At 37.6% G+C, this 20,131-nt stretch overlaps 1 protein-coding gene across 2 annotated transcripts; it reads left to right on the forward strand.

Moving 5' to 3' along the window:
- The first annotated feature begins 4,553 nt into the window (after positions 1-4,553).
- Positions 4,554-17,179, forward strand: oclnb (occludin b). 2 transcript variants are annotated; one of them, XM_039804537.1, is made up of 9 exons: positions 4,554-4,684; positions 6,055-6,119; positions 6,677-7,355; positions 8,475-8,639; positions 14,148-14,263; positions 15,789-15,893; positions 16,126-16,297; positions 16,861-16,902; positions 17,024-17,179. In XM_039804537.1, exons 2-9 carry the CDS (start codon positions 6,067-6,069, stop codon positions 17,120-17,122), a joined length of 1,431 nt encoding a protein of 476 aa, XP_039660471.1. In that variant the 5' UTR covers positions 4,554-4,684; positions 6,055-6,066; the 3' UTR covers positions 17,123-17,179. The 2 variants fall into 2 exon arrangements, with proteins under 2 accessions (XP_039660471.1, XP_039660472.1); XM_039804538.1 differs by having other exon boundaries at positions 4,609-4,684; positions 6,049-6,119.
- The last annotated feature ends 2,952 nt before the right edge of the window (positions 17,180-20,131 follow it).

Below are 20,131 nucleotides of genomic sequence, written 5' to 3' on the forward strand. Positions count from 1 at the left end.
CAACTCCTCACTCCCTAACTATAAGCTTTATCAAATAGGAGAGTTTTAAGTTCATTCTTGAATGAGGTGACAGTTTCTGCCCCCGAACCCAGAGGGAGCTGGTTCCATAGGAGAGGAGCCTGATAACTGAAGGCTCTAGCCCCCCATTCTACTTTTAGACTCTCCGGTACCACCAGTAACTCTGCATTCTGGGAGCCGCAGTGCTCTAGTGGGACAATAGGGTATTAGGAGCTCTTCTAGATATGATGGTGCTAGACCATTTAGAGCTTTGTAGGTCAAGAGAAGGACTTTAAACTCAATCCTGGATTCAACAGGAAGCCAATGCAGAGAAGCTAATACAGGAGAAATATGATCTCTTTTCTTAGTTCTTGTGAGAACACGCGCTGCAGCATTCTGGATCAGCTGGAGAGTCTTAAGAGACTTATTTGAGCAACCTGACAGTAGGGAATTACAATAGTCCAGCCTGGAAGTAACAAATGCATGGACTAGTTTTTCAGCGTCGTTTTGAGACAGGATATTCCTAATTTTGGCAATGTTACGAAGATGAAAAAAGGCTGTTCTTGAGGTTTGTTTTAGATTGGCATTAAAGGATATATCCTGATCAAAGATAACTCCTAAATTTCTAACAGTGGTGCTGGAGGCCAGGGCAACACCATCCAGAGTAGCTATATCTCTAGATAATGAAGTTCGGAGGTGTTTAGGGCCCAGCACAATAACTTCAGTTTTGTTAGGGTTTAACATCAGAAAATTATAGGTCATCCAGGATTTTATATCCTTAATGCACGCTTGAAATTTAGCTAGCTGACTGGTTTTGTCAGCTAGCTAATAGCACTGCTGTAAACCAAGGTGTCCATTGTGGTTAGTTTCACAGAGTTTATTTTAGGATATATTTTTATGTACTGCATGTGTCAGAATGTGGAAGTTTAGCGGCTTGCCATAATACTCACTGTATGCTGTGAGCAATTTGCTTTTACATTGCATTTCTTTTGTCCAGTAGTCTTCTCTCAAACTGTGAGGTACAGTTTACTAAAAGCTTGAATGTATAACTGTCTGACTTTGTTATTGATATCACAATAGCAAAGCAATAACAGGTGTTTTTTTTAAATGAGTTTTGTCAATCCTTTTGTAAATTATAATTTTTACATTGTAAATTCTTCTTTTTACATTGATACATTGTGATGCATACATATATTGTGCTAAGGCTATGAGAATCATTAAAGATCCCTCCCAGACAAGTCCAGTCTAAGGTCTAGTCCACAAGTTGAAGGAGCTGATGGGATTACATTTCACTGGAATTTTACCTTGTACAATTTCATGTGAATAAAAACTCATTGTTTGATATGTTTATATTATTGTTTTGTATCATTTTGTAATTGTTTTATGCCAATGAAGCACCTTTCTATATACTTGTATTTTTCCTTTTTTATTTAACCATGAAGCTAATGCCCTGTTTGAGTGACTTCTGTTACACCTGCCATTCACTGTTTCAGTCCAACAGTTGTGGAAATTATAAAGGCAACAATTGTTTATCTGAAAAACCAATGTTTGAAGTCTTGCTTTATTAAAAAATAATGGTCCAAAAAATAAATTTCTATTAAAATGGTGAGGCGAAATATTAAGTTAATCACAATAACAATTTAAATTATTTATTATTAGCATCACTGCTAATAATAAATAATTTAAATTGTTATGTGGTTAAGTGGTAGTGCAAATGCATCCATCAGTAAGTGTCCAAGAGGCTTTCATACGACTGGAGAGGTGTGGCTCACCTCTCTAATGATCTAAAGAAAATGTAACATTCAGGGACACTGAATATCCTTTCTGTCTAGAATGACTGGGATGAACTGGACTGCATGCACAACTCCATTTCTAGCTCCATGTCAATTAACCTCTGCCTTCCTAAAATGGTTACATACTTGGCTAACCTAGTAAGACTGGTTTTCTAAAGCTGAGGTGTATTTTTTCCAGTGTCAGGTTTTGCAACACTAGAGGACTTATTCCTTCCATTCGTTGATTCTCCAAGAATGGATTAGCATGACAGCTTTTCTGCCTCAGACAGATTTATTTATATATATATACACACACATATATATATATATATATATATATATATATATATATATATATATATATATAACACCAAGGGTTTGCAGAGTTATCAAAAAAAGCAAAGGGTGGCTACTTTGAAGAATCTAAAATAGACATGTTTTCAGTTATTTCACACTTTTTTGTTAAGTACATTCATTCATAGTTTTGATGCCTTCAGTGAGAATCTACAATGTAAATAGTCATGAAAATAAACACATTGAATGAGAAGGTGTGTCCAAACTTTTGGCCTGTACTGTATACACACATACATACATATACATACACTACTGGTCAAAAGTTTTAGAACACCCCAATTTTTCCAGGTTTTTATTGAAATTCATGCAGTTCAATGTCTTATTGTACTCTGAAATGAAAGAATAGAACAAATGAACAATTTAAGTTAAAAAATAAATCATGGAATCAATTTATAAACCAAAATGTATTCTACATTTTTGACTCATCAAAGTAGCCCCCTTTGGCAGATATAACAGCTGAACACACTTGTGGCATTCTTTCTACAATGGAAATAAAATATTCTTCAGAAAGTTCTTCCCAACTCTGTGGCAGAAGTTCCCACAAATGTGTGGCACTCGTAGGTTGCTTTGCTTTCACTTTTCTGTCCAGTTCATCCCAAACCAGCTCAATGGGGTTTAAGTCAGGTGACTGTGCTGGCCACTCCATGTTTTGAAGCTTACCATCTTGTTCTTTTTTCCTAAGGTAGTTCTGGCATAGCTTGGACTTATGTTTTGGGTTATTATCTTGCTGTAGGATGAACCCCTGACCAACTAGGCGCATACCAGAGGGTACTGCATGGCGCTGCAAAATGCTGTGGTAGCCGTTTTGGTTCAGGGTGCCTTTCACTCTGTACAAATCACCGACCCTGGATCCAGCAAAACAGCCCCAGACCATCACGCTTCCTCCTCCATGTTTGACAGTTGATGTCAAACACTGAGGAACCATCCTTTCACCTACTCGACGGCGTACAAAAATCCTGCGTGATGAACCAAAGATTTTAAATTTTTATTCATCAGTCCATAAAACCTTCTTCCAGTCTTCAGTAGTCCATTGGCAGTGTTTCTTGGCCCAGGCAAGCCTCTTTTTCTTATTCTGATGTCTTAGCAATGGCTTTCTTGCTGCAACTTGACCTATGAAACCTGCAGCTCAAAGTCTTCTCTTTACAGTTGAAACTGAGACTTGCTTATTACGACTGCTATTAAGCTGTGTGAAGCTGTTGTCCTGTGAGCCGCCTATCACGCAAGCTGTTGACTCTCAGAAACTTGTCTTCTGATTCTGTTGTGGCTTTGGGTCTGCCAGACCTCTTCCTGTCAGAGTTTCCCCCAGTTTCCTTTTGATGGTGAAGAATACTGTAATCACTGACACCTTGACTTTCTTTGCAATTTCTCTGTAGGAAAGACCAACATTCTTAAGGGTTATGATGGTCTGTCTCTCTTCCATTGTTAATTGCCTTTTTCCCGCCATTTTTATGGCAACACACTACTTTCTGCAGTACAATACTGTTCAAATAATGCTCACGAGGGTATGGTACCACAGTGTGTTCAGACAATACTTTTATACAAACAGAGGGGGTTGTAAGTAATCCAGACAAGTTGGAACACCTGTGGGAATTGGTAGCACCAACTTTCAAAGCTTGATCAACCTCCATTGCTACAGAACAGCTTTACGTTGTTAACCCATTTCTTGTTCCCTGAAAAAGGCCTTTTTGTAAAATTCTGAAATGTACATTATTTTTCAGTTTTGGGTAACCTTACTTTTTTTTTTTTTAACCTCAGGCAGTTCACCACTTACCTTTGTACCATTTCAAGCTATTCATTGGACTTGAACTGCTAAATTTTCAATAAAAAACAAAAAAAATTGGGGTGTTCTAAAACTTCTAAGACCGGTAGTGTGTGTGTGTGTATATATATATATATATATATATATATATATATATATATATATATATATATATATATATATATATATATATATATATATATGAGTAAATATATAAATATATGAGTAAGTAACACCTCTGTAGCATTTGTCAAAAAAAAGCAGCCTTTACTAAGGTAAAATTCTTTTGTAAAATAATTTCTTTCTAGTTATAAGGATTTCTAACAAAGAATTGACTGTACAGTTCTGTACAAAAGTTAAAACAAATTTGATTATACTACAAAATATTGAATGTATGGAAACATTAACATTAATGAAACTAAAATATTAGCATGAACTCTATTTCATTAATTTTGGTTAATGCCAAATGCCTTAATTTAATATAAATGCTGTGAGTTACACGTTTTTTCAATTCCAATTTAGTGAAAACCTACTCCACAACTAAAAGAGTTTGCAAATACCAAAACTCGTGAGAGGAACTCAGGGTGTAGATTCCAGGAGAGTAAACGGTACTGCTTGTGCCATTTCCTTGTTATTGTTAAAGCTGTGGAAAAAGAGGACAGGTTAAACCTGTTGACTGGGGAGTAGCCCACCACGTGATGAATACACACCTGTAGGCGCGCGTACTCATGCGGCCGCGCGCTCACTGTGTTTGCGTTCGTTACTGCTGTCTTCATCGGGATCAGGCTGTTCATCACACAAGGTGAGTCAAATTAAAACATAACTGAATGTTAAGTGCGGAATCTAATAAGAGACATATTAACTCTACTATTCTGAGTATTTACACGTTAAATCTGAGAAAATATCCAGTTTAGTTACACCATTTTCCCAACATTTTAGAGATACATTTTGCCTGAAATTATTATTATATCTGCGTTTGTTGTGTTGAGCAGTTAGCTACAGTTTGTTAGCTAATTAGCTGTTTTTCTTTACTCTCATCTTTACAGTGATGACAGCTTAACATGATTATTTGGCTTATTTTCAAATGTAGATCAGTGCTAGTCTATTTGGTTGACATTCGTCTATTTTCTGTTGTGGGAAATCCCCTTTGTAACCTTAAATGATCTGGAATGTAATAGCCACTATCATTTCAACGACTGAATAGTAGGCTTTATAGTTTCACTCTGTGTGAAACTAGCTAACCCACCTCAGTTTGTCTTATCAGCTGCTCATTTATAGAATAAAATAGAAAATTTCAGTTTGTGTGCCAGTAGGCTATATCTCCACCCACTTATTTTCTTAATACTTTAAGATTTGTTTTTAATGAAGTGAGCTATCCATCACGCTGTATATGAAATGTAGACCTACATAGTTTACTTCTCACACGACTATAACACTTAAACAAGCGCAGTATTAAGAAACAAGTAAAGTACTTCAAACTGGCATTGAAAATCTTGTTAGATTCATAGTCTTTCTTACTTGTCTGTTAATAAGATACTTTTGTTAAAAAATAAAAATAAAATAAGGTTTTGTAGGAATATAAGGTGTAGCAAAACTGTTGTTTTGGTATCAATACCCAAACTCATCTTATTAGCACTAGTAGGCTTATTGTAAAAACAAATGAAACCCAGTCCAACATGTCAATAGGTGTAAGTGCTGATTAACTTGAAAAGTCTGCCCAACCCCAAAACTTTGATGTATCCCCTAATTCAATCAATTTGTCTCTGTAAATGTTTTTTTTTTTTTTAACTTGAATGTAATGTAAGGAAGGAAAATAGTTACACTAATGTAAATTATACTTATATGCTAAATGGGATAAAACATGCTATCTAAACTAAACCAACTGTATCATCTTTCTATTTTCCCCTCATTGGTCTTAAGTGGTAGCTACATACATTTGAGAAATGTGATGGATACCCAAATGGATGGGTGTTGCTTTGTGGCACCACACCACAGGGAAGATAGTTGATCAGGCAGTGATATTAATAGTTAATAAATAAAGTATTTTATTGTTTTTGTAAAAATCAATAGTTGTGTGTGTGTGTGTGTGTGTGTGTGTGTGTGTGTGTGTGTGTGTGTGTGTGTGTGTGTGTGTGTGTGTGTGTGTGTGTTTTTTACCTTGTTGAGTTCCAGTTGGATTTCAGTATGCCGAGCAAAAAACACAGGCCTTCTACGCACCAGTCAGGTGGTAGCAAACAGTAAGTTGACCTACATTTATCCCTCACTACTATACCTTCATCCTCATGTAGGATAAAAAGAGCTGCTGTCATTCTCCTTTTTTTAACCAACTCAGTGTTAAATTTTACTTTTGTGTGAAAATGGAGGAAGTCAAATTACACAGTCATATTACAGACCACATCCTTTAATTTTGGCATGGTTAAAATGCCGTCAGGAACATTGGGTTGTTACCAAGGAGCACAGTGAATATTTAATTCCCAACCTCCGCTTGTAATGTTCCCATCCGAATGGGGCTTAAGACAACAACATTATTTCATAAAAATGTTAACCTGTTCCTTTTATTGATTAATCAACCAAAAATAGATTACCCCAAAATAAAGTTTTTTTATCATCAGTAAAATATGTACTTTATGTTATCTCAGCTTAATGTCAGCTTTGTCCAGTATGACTTGTATTTAGTGTGTGTTAACCATGCCATATGTTAATGCAGCATCTTCCAAGAGGATACAGATCACTCCACAGTCTGTTTTGTTACGACATACATTAAGCACAGCTCCTCTGTCCTCTTCTATTGCAGCCATAGCAGCAGACACAGGCACAGTGAGCTGATGTCCAACCCAGCCTTTTCCTACTACCCACGAGAGAAGATGCTTCACTTCTATAGTTGGACTTCACCACCTGGTGTGATGAAGATAATGTGTATTATCATCATCATCATGTGTGTGGCTGTGTTTGCCTGTGTGGCTGCCACATTGTCCTGGGACTACGATATGAGCCTCATGGGTCTGGGAGGTGGAGCTGGCTTAATGCCAGGTTATGGCGGCTCTTATGGTGGCTCTTATGGCGGCTCTTATGGTGGCAGCTCATATGGAGGCGGCTCTGGCATTGGCGGATCTTATGGCTATGGAGAAACACAAATGGATCCCAAAGCTGGCAAAGCCTTCATCATCGCCATCTCTGGCATTACCTTCATAGCTGTGCTCATCATATTTGTGTTGGTTGTTTCGAGGCAAACTACTGCCCGCTCATCAAAGTTCTACCTAGCAACCATCATCATCTGTGCCATTTTGGCATTTCTGATGATCATCGCCACTATTGTCTACCTGGTGGCAGTGAACCCAACAGCCCAGTCCACGGGGTCTGTCTACTACAGCCAGATCATCCAACTGTGTGCCCAGTACCAGAACCAGAACCAGGCCCAGGGCATCTTCCTCAACCAGTACCTCTACCATTACTGTGTGGTGGATCCTGAAGAGGTGTGATACGTTTGCTTTTTTGGGAGGCTGGGGTAGTTTGTGGATTCTCTGGCGGGTATATACTGTATAGCTGCTTTACCAACAGGAATCCTATAATGAATCCGGAGGTTTGTGTACACAGATATCACAGATAGATTATTTAGTATTTGCCATATAGTCAACAGCAATTTTACACCGACAGCTAAGAACAACTATGAAAATAAAAGTATTGATCCAAAAGGAAGGAACTGAGTTGTGCCAAGATAAGCAAACACTGCAAAAATGTTCATCTTGTTCACTGTAGTTTATGATTTTTTTTGGTGAAATTCTATATATGCCTCTAGTTTCTAATGCTCAACTTGTTTAAGAATGTAGAGGTACTGTAGATTCTGGTGCTGCAATCAAGCCTTGATTAGTCAGTTTTTAAGATTTTTCAGTTTTCAAACCTCTTGAAAATTTCTGAAGCAAGGTAAATTGCACTGGACACCGATGACTCAGACACAGAATAATTTATGAAAACTGAATATGGGATTACATTCTGTTAAAATTGATGGGGGTTTTTTGTAGTACAAGTGTTTATCCGAAACAAGTATTTTACAGTTTCGACAAATAAGTTGAGCACCTTTCCATTGTGAATACCAGAGTTACCAACTAAACTCTTGTCAGATATAATGTAGGTCTGGCAGAGTCTGTAACTTCATGCAAAAACTTTAGGTAATCTATCACACTCAACAACAATAATAATTTTCACTGTGATAGACACCTAACAATATTTGGAGGCTCACTAGTCACATCCTTTAGCATGGAGATACATAGCAGGCCATAAAAGGAAACTCTGTGTATTATTCTTAGTAGCCAGGACATTGTTTCTAGAAAGACAGGTTGCTGTTGAGTTTTTCAAATGTAATTTTGAATGCTTTGAGCTCCTTAAACCAAATTATTTATTTATTTTGTTTAGAGGGTAGTGGCAAAAGTTTCTGTCTAAATTTGGCAAACCGACCCTTAAATATAGTCCAGTGTGGAGGCAGCAGCTTGTTGACTCAGATCCAGTATTTATAAGCCAAGTCTAGGGCTCCCACCTTCAGACAGTTTGTGGATGTAATTCCAGCCCACTAATGTTGACTCCTGTTGTTCCTGCAGGCCATAGCTATCGTCCTCAGCTTCCTGGTGTTTATTGCCCTCATTATCCTGCTGGTGTTTGCAGTCAAGACTCGCTCTGCGATCAGGCGCTGGGGCCGGGATCGCATTCTCTGGGAGCAAGTGCCGGCAGTCAATAATGGTCTACACAACAGTGTCGGGGAGTGGGTGAGTGTATGTATGTGTGTTTTTGTAAGTATGTGTGTCAGAGATGTTCACAAGTCATTTTTTGGAAGTTCAAGTCGAGTCTCAAGTCTTTGAGCTCGAGTCCAAGTAAAGTCTCAAGTTGAGGGGCAAGTTCAAGTCAAGTCTCAAGTCTCTGGCCATCTGATCTGTCCCTACCACTGTATTGTTAAATCTTATGAATTCAAAGCATGTCCTGTAGCTACCATTCATACAGTACAGTATCAAAATCAGTTGTAGGATAACTTTATGGGGTCTACTGCAATGCAATCTGAAGAAACACAAATTAAGAACTCTGTTTCAATTTTATAACCGTATTTTTCAACATTTTGGTATCTTCACCAAAGAATACATGTTTGTTTGTGTTATTAAGCCCAACCTCCTCATGCATTACATGTTTCAGTGTTCAAAGTTTGAGGGAAACATCTGTATTGAAAGTTAATACACCAACCATGGTGCAAACATGTGAGAACTGATACTTTCCGTACTGGTATTTAACAACAACCTGGTGAAATATTAACCTAAGTCTGTCACATCATATGGATACAACTATAAAGATACAGCTCCAGGAGGACTTTGTGTCACCATCGTCAATACATTTTTTGATATGTGAGTGCGCGCACATAGGCATAGCGCATGCGTTACGTTGCACATTATGGCAAAGGGCAGGGGACATGCAGCTCGTCATACGTTTCCCCAACGTATATGCACCAATAAAAGAAAATAGAAATACATGAATGAATTTAGATTTAAAAAGAAATAATTGCATGAAAACAGGTTGTTGACGAGTCTCGAAGCTCGAGTCCGAGTCAAGTCTGAAATATTTTGGGTCGAGTCGCAAGTCAAGTCTGAAGTCAGCTGTTTGTGCGACTCGAGTTCGAGTCTCAGACTCGCAACCCCATCTCTGATGTGTGTGTATGGCATCTGATTGACATGTTTGCGTAAGAGCAAAAGCCTGGATCAATTAAATGTACCTTTATTAAACATACTAAGACTAAACTGAACTAAATAAAACATTTTTATGTACTTTTTTTAAGTGGATATTTTAAATATTCAATTGGGCAATCAACATTTAATTCACTGATATTACATTTATATTAACATATGAAACCCCACTCACCCACCTCTAGTCAGAAATTACAAACGTCTAGAGTTGAAAACATTTCCAAAGATACCAAATATATACGAATTTTCGGGAAATGTGAGTAAATCGATGCACAAGACATTTAGGTAGAATATTTTTATTTGATAGCATGATGCAACATAAAAAACATGGCATCTCAGTTTAATTAATCAAATGTTTTTTTGTCAAATTAAATGGAATGAGGAAAAATTCCAGTAAAGTGTTATCCCTTCACACGCAGAGATGGTCTTGCTTGTCCACGTTGTCGGGATTGTGGCCATAGGTCTTTGTGTTCACTCTGATGTTTACATTTGAAAAACCTTGACTGGCCAGGCTAGCAAAGTCATTAGTCACAGTCTACGTAACTGCTGAAAAGTCTGTGTGTGTGTGTGTGTGTGTGTGTGTGTGTGTGTGTGTGTGTGTGTGTGTGTCAGGCAAGACGTGGGGCAGGGAACGATGGTTTCATTTGCAGTTTCTGGGTGTGGTCTGTTAAGTACAACACCCTATTTGTAATCATAACCACACTTATTAATGTTGTACAAAACAACATTAATTCAAATATTCCTACTTTTCCAGTATTATGACATCATCATGGTTTGCGTTTTGAGGACAGTGGCACAAATAAAAGTGTTAACCTAAAAAATACTTCTATACCAGCAAAGATTTTATTCCAGGAGTGTGAACATTAGGAATGCATTTAGGCCTGACATTTCAGCAGTTGTACTGGCTGAGCAACATTGTCTCAGGCTTCCTGTTGATGGTAGTGATGGTATCAGTGGTAATCAGGCATGCAAGAAGAAGTAGAGGAACTGGTTGTTGTAACTGGTGAATTCTGCATACAACCAGATTGTTTATCATATAGAGAGAACACGTTGCTATTGCCTTAACAAGGACAAGTATGAGAGGAGCCTCAGGAAAACCTGACTGAAACCTCAGGTGAGAAAATAGAATTTTAACAATGGGTATCTTTGTAGTCAAGCAGAAAAAATCAAATTAAAGAGTTTCTTAATCTAAGACTGATGTATTGTTATAACTATATACTTTAAAATATAACACATTACAAAAAATGAATGAAAATAGATGCCATAGTTGAAAATATTGATCTTATTTGATATATTATAATAATGTGTATTGTTATTAATGGTTATAATGTAGTAAAGGTCATGTGCAACTGCAGATTGTTTTCTTTTTTACTTTAGTGAGGTCAGATGTACAGTAAAAATGTTTACTTGACATAATTATCTTTCCAAGACACAGTGTGAAATCATTAAAGTAGTTTAAAGGGACGGGTGGTAACAGTGAAAAAGTCTAAGGCCGGCCACACACTGGTTGCGTGGCGTGAGCGTGTAGCTGCGTGGCGTGTCCGTTTTTATTTCGGCTCCCATGTTAACAAGTTAGAGCTTGCACACTGCCATGCGTGACACGCACGTCTCAGGCGCAGCTCGAGCCGTGTGCATGCTAGAAATAGGACCGACGCCTATTTTTCACACGACACACAAGTGTGTTGGAAGAGTTTCCAGGCAAAATAGAATACGAAAAGATGTTTATGTCATTTTGACACGAATACATTTAATAAATGACATTTAGATGTTTGAAAGTATCTAGATTTTGACATAAATGCAGATATAAATGTAATTTAAAAAATAATAAATAATTATCAATTTTCAAATATTGCACCTGTCAATACTGTAGCCTCTTTTGCCATCAATACTGCCGACGTTGTCTTTTCTGTAATCAAATCTGTATATATTTATGTTTAACATGCAGTATACTACTGCTTGAGTGCATTTTATCAATGGGAAACATACATGTGTACAGACAAGGCTAGCAGCAGCAGCAACTGACACACAACCGAAACGCCACGCTCACACCACGCAGGCAGTGTGTGGCCAGCCTAACATAGTTCATTACATGACAGATAGGGACTTACTCTGCAGTGATTCTCAATTTTAAATGTAAGGTGCACAATAATATTGCTAATTTAAAAAAAAAAGTTTCTGTGACATACTGTATACAGTCAATGATTCAGACTCAAACACACGGAGTTCTGAGCAAACCCTTCCGTCACTTTCTGTCCACTTTCTCTGTAAAAAAAATAAATAAAGATGAGCAGCGCGGCTGCTCAGCGTAGCAGCTTCAGTTAATTTACACGTTCTGCTGTGGGCATGCTGCGGCAGAAGTGTCGTGTTGCTTCTGGGCTCTATGTATTTCTGCCTCATAGTTTCGGTTTCCCACCTCCGATGAAGAGCAGCGTTCAGCCGCTTACCTAAACATTTTCTCATTCAGAAACCAGAGACCCAAACGGGGCTCTCATTGTCTGTCAGACGTTCTGAATCTGCGTCTTAGCAGAGCAATAACATAATGCGCAACACTATAGGGCAGGTGGACTTTTTCTCAAAATATTGTGACTTTATTCTTATAATATTACAACTCTCCAAATCTCGAACACAGATGGAATGAGTTATATTATTAATGTGCATAAAGTGAGCAGACATTAGCAGAAATCTTGCTGAAACACATCTGAGCTATTAAAGTCCAGGGTTTTTTAAATGAATTAAAATGAATTCATGTATCATTCACATGAATAAGTGCCACATGCACATGTAAAGAAGTTATTTTCCCAACCAAAGACTCAAAAGATGAGTGAAGAGTATGCCTACATGTGTGTTGACTCAGCAGCGATAACATTAAATTAGACAAGTTAATCTACTGGAGAATAAATATTTGAAAGCAACACAGAATGCCTGAGAGCCCTTTTTTATTTTCAATTATCACCTGTGTTTTCCTTTACATAAACACATTTCCAGCATAAATTGATGCAGAAAAAGTTTTAAATAGGTGCATAAAAATTCACCAGAATACAGGAAATGAATTAGTCCAATGCTCAAAATTCGCCTGGAAATGGTGAAAAATGCACTAAAATGGCACAGTACATTCAAAATGGCTGACTTCCTGTTACATTTAGGGTTTGGCTCCAAGTGACTGTTCTGTAAGGCTGGAAATCATACATATGCCTACCAAATTACATTACATCTGAGTGAAACGTACTGCAGGGGATAATTCTTTGAAGTTTTGTAGGGGGTGCTAGCGAGCCATTTTTGTGCGCCTAGTCACAAAACGCTTAAAATATAAAAATGTTCACTTGTCCTGATGTGTGTGCACATTCTGGTGAGTTTACGAGCATCTTAAGCCCCTCCAAAAATGCAATTCATTTGGCAGAGGAATAAGCAGTTGGGCCTTCGTTGACTGACAAAATAATCAGAAAACGTGAAAACGCGTATATTCAATTTCAATTCAATTTTATTTAGAGTATCAAATCATAACAAGAGTTATCTCAAGACACTTTACAGATAGCGTAGGTCTAGACCACACTCTAATATACAAAGACCCAAGAATTCCAGTAATTCCCCCAAGAGCAAGCCTTTAGTTTTAGGAAGAAACCTCGGACAGACCCAGGCTCTTGTTCGGCGGTGTTTGACGGTGCCGGTTGGGGGTGTGATGAACAGCATATGTATGCACAAAGAGTGAAACACTTAACTTCTCAATTTGCTGTGTATTTTCTGATAAGTGTGCACTTCACCATTAAGCCCTTTTCTCTTGATTTGCTTTTAATATTTTGTTTAGGTTCAGTGTTAATTGCAGCTAATTGAATTGTTGTCAACTGCATTGTTTTATATGTACTCTGTGTTGAGGGGGTGCAAATATTTTCATTACATGTCTAATAATTTATATTTCTAATACATTGTTCTTTCACTTTTTGTTCTAAGACTTCAGAAGTGTAAAAAATAGTAAAATTATTCCAAGGGACATACATGAGGCAGTCCCTGGTATTGTATCTGCCTTGTAAGGGGTCTAGTGATTTAGTTTTGCACTTTAATACAGTTGAGGGACTTGTGAGAGGCAGTTTAAAATAAGAGTGGTCAAAATTGAAGCAGGTGAAGTCAAGACATTTTGACGTTTATCTTTAGTATGGCTCAAGCTCCAAAAAACACTGGCTCCAAAAACAATGGTTACTCTTACCATAATGCCTGGTAAATGCCCACAGTTTATAACACAGGCTTTCTGTCATTTATATTTTTTTCCCCAAGCCCTTTTGACATTATCAGGGTTATTTTCTTAGACTTGAAAAAACTCTTCCAGAACCACAGACATATACCTTTTTTCATGGGCTAATGACTACCCCCATTAATTATTAAACTTAATTTGTGAAATTGGTAGTGTCCCTTTTTAGAATTACAGTTGTATTTCATCCCAGAAAGAATTTGCCCAAAACTGAACTTCAAACTCATATTTACAGTGTAACATGTTTTCTGTCAAACTTGAATGAACTTGAACACAAGAATTATGTCTGACCTTGTGTCTTGCTGTAGGTAAAAAACGTGTCTGGTGATCCAGAGGTGCTGGTGAATGACCACAATCCCAAAGTCAGGGGGTCAAGAGAGTATCTGGACGAGCTGGATCACAACAAGCCTCTTTACCTCCCAGGGTAAATATGCATTATACAGTGAAGTCCAGGAACCACTAGCAAAACAAATTAGATCTAGTAGGTGAATACAGGGGATTACAATTGGCAACAGAGATCATAGAAAAGCTCTTTTTGCTGACGACATCATTTTATTCTTAAAACAATTAAACACATCCATACCAGCACTGTTAGATCTAATCGGCCTGTTTAGCAGGATTTTTGGATATAAATTAAATGCTTAAAAATCATCGCAAATGCTGCTTAACAGAAATGAAAGACAATATATAAAGCAAAACCAATACTTATTTACTTTCAAGCTCTCATCTCATTTTAATTGAATTGAATCATCTAATTTTACATATTTGGGCATCAAAATAACAAATAACCTCATTTAGAAACTATTGCACCAACAAACTATGAAGTAATTATTTACTCGGTACATAAATCTATAGAAAGGTGAATTGGACTCTATCACAATTCAGCCCAGTGTGGGGCAATGTTTCATTTAAACCAGGCAAGCTGGATGCAGGATTCCAGATATGGGCAAAGAATTAGTACACCCATGCTAAAGTTGATTTAAAAAGAGGAATAAAAAAATCATCTTTTGCAAATTGATCTTAATGCCTTAATTAAAAAAAATCCAATCTTTAAGGACACCAATTTTCTTTGTGAATGAATAATGTATCGTAAATAAATAAATGTTCTTCCTTAAAATACAGGGGGCATAAGTAAGTACACCCCTATGTTAAATTCCCATAGAGGCAGGCGGATTTTTATTTTTAAAGGCCAGTTATTTCATGGAGCCAGGTTACTATGCATCCTGATAAAGTTCCCTTGGCCTTTGGAATTAAAATAGCCCCACATCATCACATACTGTTCACCATACCTAGAGATCGGCATGGGGTACTTTCCATAAAATCATCTCTCAATGCAAATCAAAGCAGCTATTAGGCTAACTGAAATAAAACCATGCCGATCTCTTTTTTTTTTTTTTTTAAGAGGCAATCTAAAATTATGCAGAAAATTCCAATTCAGATTTTAAAAAAATTGACTTTTTGCCAAAAAAACACAAAGATCAACAATGGTATGTTGTTCCATCATGAACACTCAGGACCATAACTTTATTATATAACATAATTAAAGTAAATGTGTGCATGTGTATCCAGTGATTGTAAGTGAGTTGGAGTTTATGTAGAGTAACTGTTTGTGTGTTGTGAGTGTGAACAGAGCTTTAATAGAAGAAAAAATACATTGCTGTCAGCAAATGTATTTGATAAATACCAGAATCAAAAATCCGAAACAGAATTAATGCAAAGTAAGCTGGGAAGAAATGGAGTGTATATGATATTGACTTAGAACAGCCATAAACATTGTATAAAAACTATGGAGAAATTTGCATGCATGTTAAGTGTCAATTTTGATGTAGAGGCTTCACAGATATGCAAATAAAAAGACTTTACAAAGCAAATGGCTTTAAAATAAAAGCTACTTGACAAAGCTGCCTGCTACAGTACAACAATGTATAAATCAATCATACTATTTGCAGAGACTCAGACATCAGCAGTTCGGTGGGAGTCCTAAAGCCCAGGCTGAAGGACTATGACACTGGTGTGGAGTCTGGAAACGACCTGGAGGAGGAGGACTTCTCTGTGTGAGTTTATTTGAAGCGATCTAATAGCCAATTATGATAAGGAAAAGCTGCATTAAGCTGCTTTTTAGTTATAATGAATGACACTGTTTTTGACAGGGATTGATGTGCATTTCTTCACCATAACTCCATCTTGTGTGTGCACTATCCAAATGTATCTAATAGAGGGTATTAATAAACATGGCTAGTTTTCACATAATAAATTACCCAAATTTCATTCTGTTCTCATTTGCAGTTTGTTTCCTTCCATTGTGGATGAGCAAGAGCGTCTGATCTACAAACAGGAATTTGACCGGGATCACCAGGAATACAAGAGCCTGCAGGCTGAGCTGGACAGCATAAACCAGGACCTGGCTGGCCTGGACAGAGAGCTGCACCAACACCCTGAGGGCAGTCCACAGTTCCTGGTGAGTTTGGCAGTGCCAGTTTGAGTTTTGGCTCTTGAAATGAGAATTAACAGTCCACCCTTCATTAAAGAACTGTGTTTTAAGGATGTGTGGTTATGATTACAAATAGAATTAGATAATAAGATAAAAACAAGAAAGTGGTCAGGTAATGACAACATTGATAAGAAAATGATCCACATATCCCTGGTAGTGAGTTTTGAGTATTTTATTAACCTTTGGCCAAGACTACAAACAAAAAATAGCCTTCTTGGCTAACTGTTTTTGGCCATCTACCTAAAACATTGCTCAGATTTTTGTCATTGGGATTAAGCTAAAATGAGCAATTAAATGTAGTCTAGGCAAGTTATTTTCCCTACTGTTACTAATAATAGAAAAACAATAAAGTAAAAGTATGCCAAATTCACACACCGCTGATTTGGGGGGCAACTAGAATGTTTGAACCAAAAGGGTCAAGGGCCAAGAAACCTTGGTTTATCATGAATCAAATTTGTGTGTGAATCTGGGATGGTGGTTTGCTCTATGTAGTCACTTCAGATCATTGACCACTATCTTTCTAATCTCAGGATGCCATGCATGAATACACCAGACTGAAGAATCTTAAGAAGGTAAGGCATATGCAGTGATTTCTAGCAGTGTTGCTCTTTACAGTGAAATACAGTCCTCTGAAAAGAGTAGAGGTTTGGTGAATAAAATCTAATTGTTTGAATTTTGTTCTATCCTTTGCAGTCCCCAGACTACCAGATTAAGAAGAAGAGGTGTAAATATCTGAGGTCCAAACTGTCACACATCAAGAGAAAGATCAGTGAATATGACCGCCGGCCTTAAACCTTCGCCTCTGACCGCCTTATGCAGGGAACAAATGCAGAGACAAATTAGCAACGCCTTTATATACATATGTATCAAGCCAATCAACTGTGATTTTTTTCTCCAGAGGATAAGGGTCGAAGGGTCTTTGATTAATTATTCAACCTCTGTGAGTTTCATGAAGAACAATCCAGGTGTATTTTATGTTTAGGCTATAAAGTGAGAGATGTAAATTGAGATGTTTTTGTTTCAGTATTTGTTACTTTTATGAAGCAGTAATTGTGCTTCTTTTAAAGCCTTTTTAAAAACATGTTGACAGTTTCATGTAGGTCTACAATGAAGGAACAGTTAAATGAGACATTAATTTGCTTGGCATCATTAAATCACTGACCATCCCTTGTAAATAATGTTCACTTTTAGACTTTAGATACAACTTTTATTGTTCTTTAGGAAGCTTTTTTTCTGTACTTTTTAGTGCTTTAGTTCAGTAAATGGTGAAATATATTTGTGATTGTAAGTTCTTATCATAGACCTTTGTCATGGTGGATATTAAATGGAGAAGCCAAGTGTAATTAAATGACTAATGATGGCTCTGTCCCTTTAAGGTGTGCCATTAACATTTGTCCTTTAAGGAATTCCATTACTCATTTGCACATTAAAAGGAAATTATGGTTTTCAGCTCTGTGTTCTTCTCTTTGAGTTGTTTCATTTCTTTTTCTAATTCTTAGTTTTTTTTCCACCTTACATACATGTCAGATATGGTTAGGGTGGTTTGCTTTAACTTTGTTTTGAAGTTAAAGCAGATACACAGTGACGATGCCATGACAGTGCACATACACAGTGCAAAGGGTCTGTAGACCCTTTGCACGTGACGTCACACTCTACTCCCGCGAATTATTATATTATATAATTATATACTGTGTATGGTTCGCTGTTCTCGTTCTCACGAGTCACATACACAATCTGCAGAGTAATCCTCACCAACACAAGCATGTGTATGTATTGCCTTTCTGTTTTAAATGACTGATAAATAATAATAATAATAAAACTTCCTCACCCAGCTAGCTGCCGTGCTAACCAGCTGTTCCTGCTAACAGGTCCCACATAACTATCGTCGGTTATTCACTGACCTACATATCCCAAAAAGTAAGCCGTTCCCTTGATCATTTAACTTAACACGCATACAAAAAATATTGGTTAAATTAAAGATGACATGGCACGGAAACTAGCTTCAAAAAGGCCAAACAACTGAATTAAATGCGGGTCTGCGGAGCTCCTACCCCGATTAGCCGACCAGCTAGCTGTCGAAATATCCATGTATTCAGACAGGCTTCTGTGATAATCGTCCCAATAACAATCAACGGTGGTGTGGCTATGTCCTCCAGAGGACAGGTCATGTCACGTATTGAAGTGTATTCCCCCCTAAAAAAAAAAAAACAGTAGTGCGGTAGTAGCTGCTAGTTGTAGCAAGAAAACGTAAACAGTAGTGTGCCGATCGGAGCGTAGTGTGTGAAGAGCAGATATGTTTACAAGGGAAGAAGCTTGGAGTAACGTAACTATGGAGAATATAGCAGATATACAACACAGGGGAGAGCCTTTTGAGTTATATGGTCGTCCTTATGTATTCGAATCCGAGTATACAGTCGAAGAACTAGCCTCACAAGAGTTGGAAAGAACGAGACAGACAGAGGGGCAACAGGCAGATGAACTCGCTGCTCCAAGCGCAAGCTAACGCTAGCCTTCAGTAACTGGAAGATATAGCCACACCACCACCGCTCCATGGATTGTTATTGGGATGATTATCACAGAAGCCTGGCTGACTACACTCACCGGACGGCAGCTAACGGCTAACGGCTAGCGGGGCAAGCTAGCTACCGGCAGGATCGAGACAGGGACCAGGGTAGGTGAATTTAAACAATGTCTGAAGAAGCCATGAAGAAGAAGATAGTATTATTATTATTATTACATTTTATTTAGTGTTATTTATTTGAAATTAATAAAACGTTCAGCTCGTCTAATACACTATTTAGCTTGTGCTTCCGGTGATTCTGCCGTCCGTCATGGCATCGTCACGTGGTCTTGGTCACGTGTTTGCAAAGGGTCTATAACTGTTTACCACTTGGTTTCTTCAAGCCTCGGTTGCTAGGTAACGGTACTGTATACAAAAAATAGGTACTAGCTAACAAACTAACGGTTGTATGCTTTCACTGAAGACAGAAAGCGCAACTGTAGTATCCATTTTCTGCTAGAAATTCAATTGTTATAAACTTTAGAGACAAGTGTCCATATCTTAAAGCCGGGCAAAGAGGCATCTGACCCTAGTTCATTCCACCCTATAGCGCTCACAGCTGTGCTCTGTAAATTATAGAGAGGATGGTAACCAACTGACAAGTTTATTTTTTTAGAAACCAGAGGACTCTTTGTTGATGTCCAGAATGGCTTTAGGAATGGAAGGTCTACAATGTCCATGGCAGTTTTATATCAGGATGTTAAAAGGGCATTTAGAAATAAGGAAATAGTAGTGAGTGTATTCTTGGATATTCAGAAGGCATATGATTCGTTGTGGAAAGAGGGATTAATGATTAAAAATGTTGACTTTGGAGTTAGGGGACAAATGTTTAATTGTATAAATTATTTTTTTATGAAAAGAATACAAGTAATGGTTGGTAGTGTCAGCTCAACAACTAGAAATAAAGAATGGAACCCCACAGGGAAGTGTTATCAGTCCAGTTTTATTTAACGGAGTGTCTATTTGCACCCCCGGTACGAATAGCCTCGGCCACACAGCTGAGCTATTCACACCCTGTGACGCAACAACAAAAACACGTTGCTCGCGTGCACCGAAATCATGGCGGACGTTCATCTTCCATGACCGCAAAAACTGGCAAAGTTTTGTCTCTAAAGTTTATAACAATTGAATTTCTAGCGGAAAATGGATACTACAGTTGCGCTTTCTGTCTTCAGTGAAAGCATACAACCATTAGTTTGTTAGCTAGTACCTATTTTTTGTATACAGTACCGTTACCAAGC

Source organism: Perca fluviatilis, chromosome 6 (genome assembly GCF_010015445.1).
Source record: "Perca fluviatilis chromosome 6, GENO_Pfluv_1.0, whole genome shotgun sequence".
Taxonomy (NCBI): Eukaryota; Metazoa; Chordata; class Actinopteri; order Perciformes; family Percidae; genus Perca; species Perca fluviatilis.

What these genes read in the sequence shown, in the direction of transcription:
- oclnb (XM_039804537.1), top strand. Translation starts at nt 6,067, where the DNA reads ATGCCGAGCAAAAAACACAGGCCTTCTACGCACCAGTCAGGTGGTAGC. An exon ending in CAGTCAGGTGGTAGCAAACA is followed by an intron (nt 6,120 to 6,676) that starts GTAAGTTGACCT and finishes CTTCTATTGCAG; the next exon opens with CCATAGCAGCAGACACAGGC. An exon ending in AGGGCAGTCCACAGTTCCTG is followed by an intron (nt 16,298 to 16,860) that starts GTGAGTTTGGCA and finishes TTCTAATCTCAG; the next exon opens with GATGCCATGCATGAATACAC.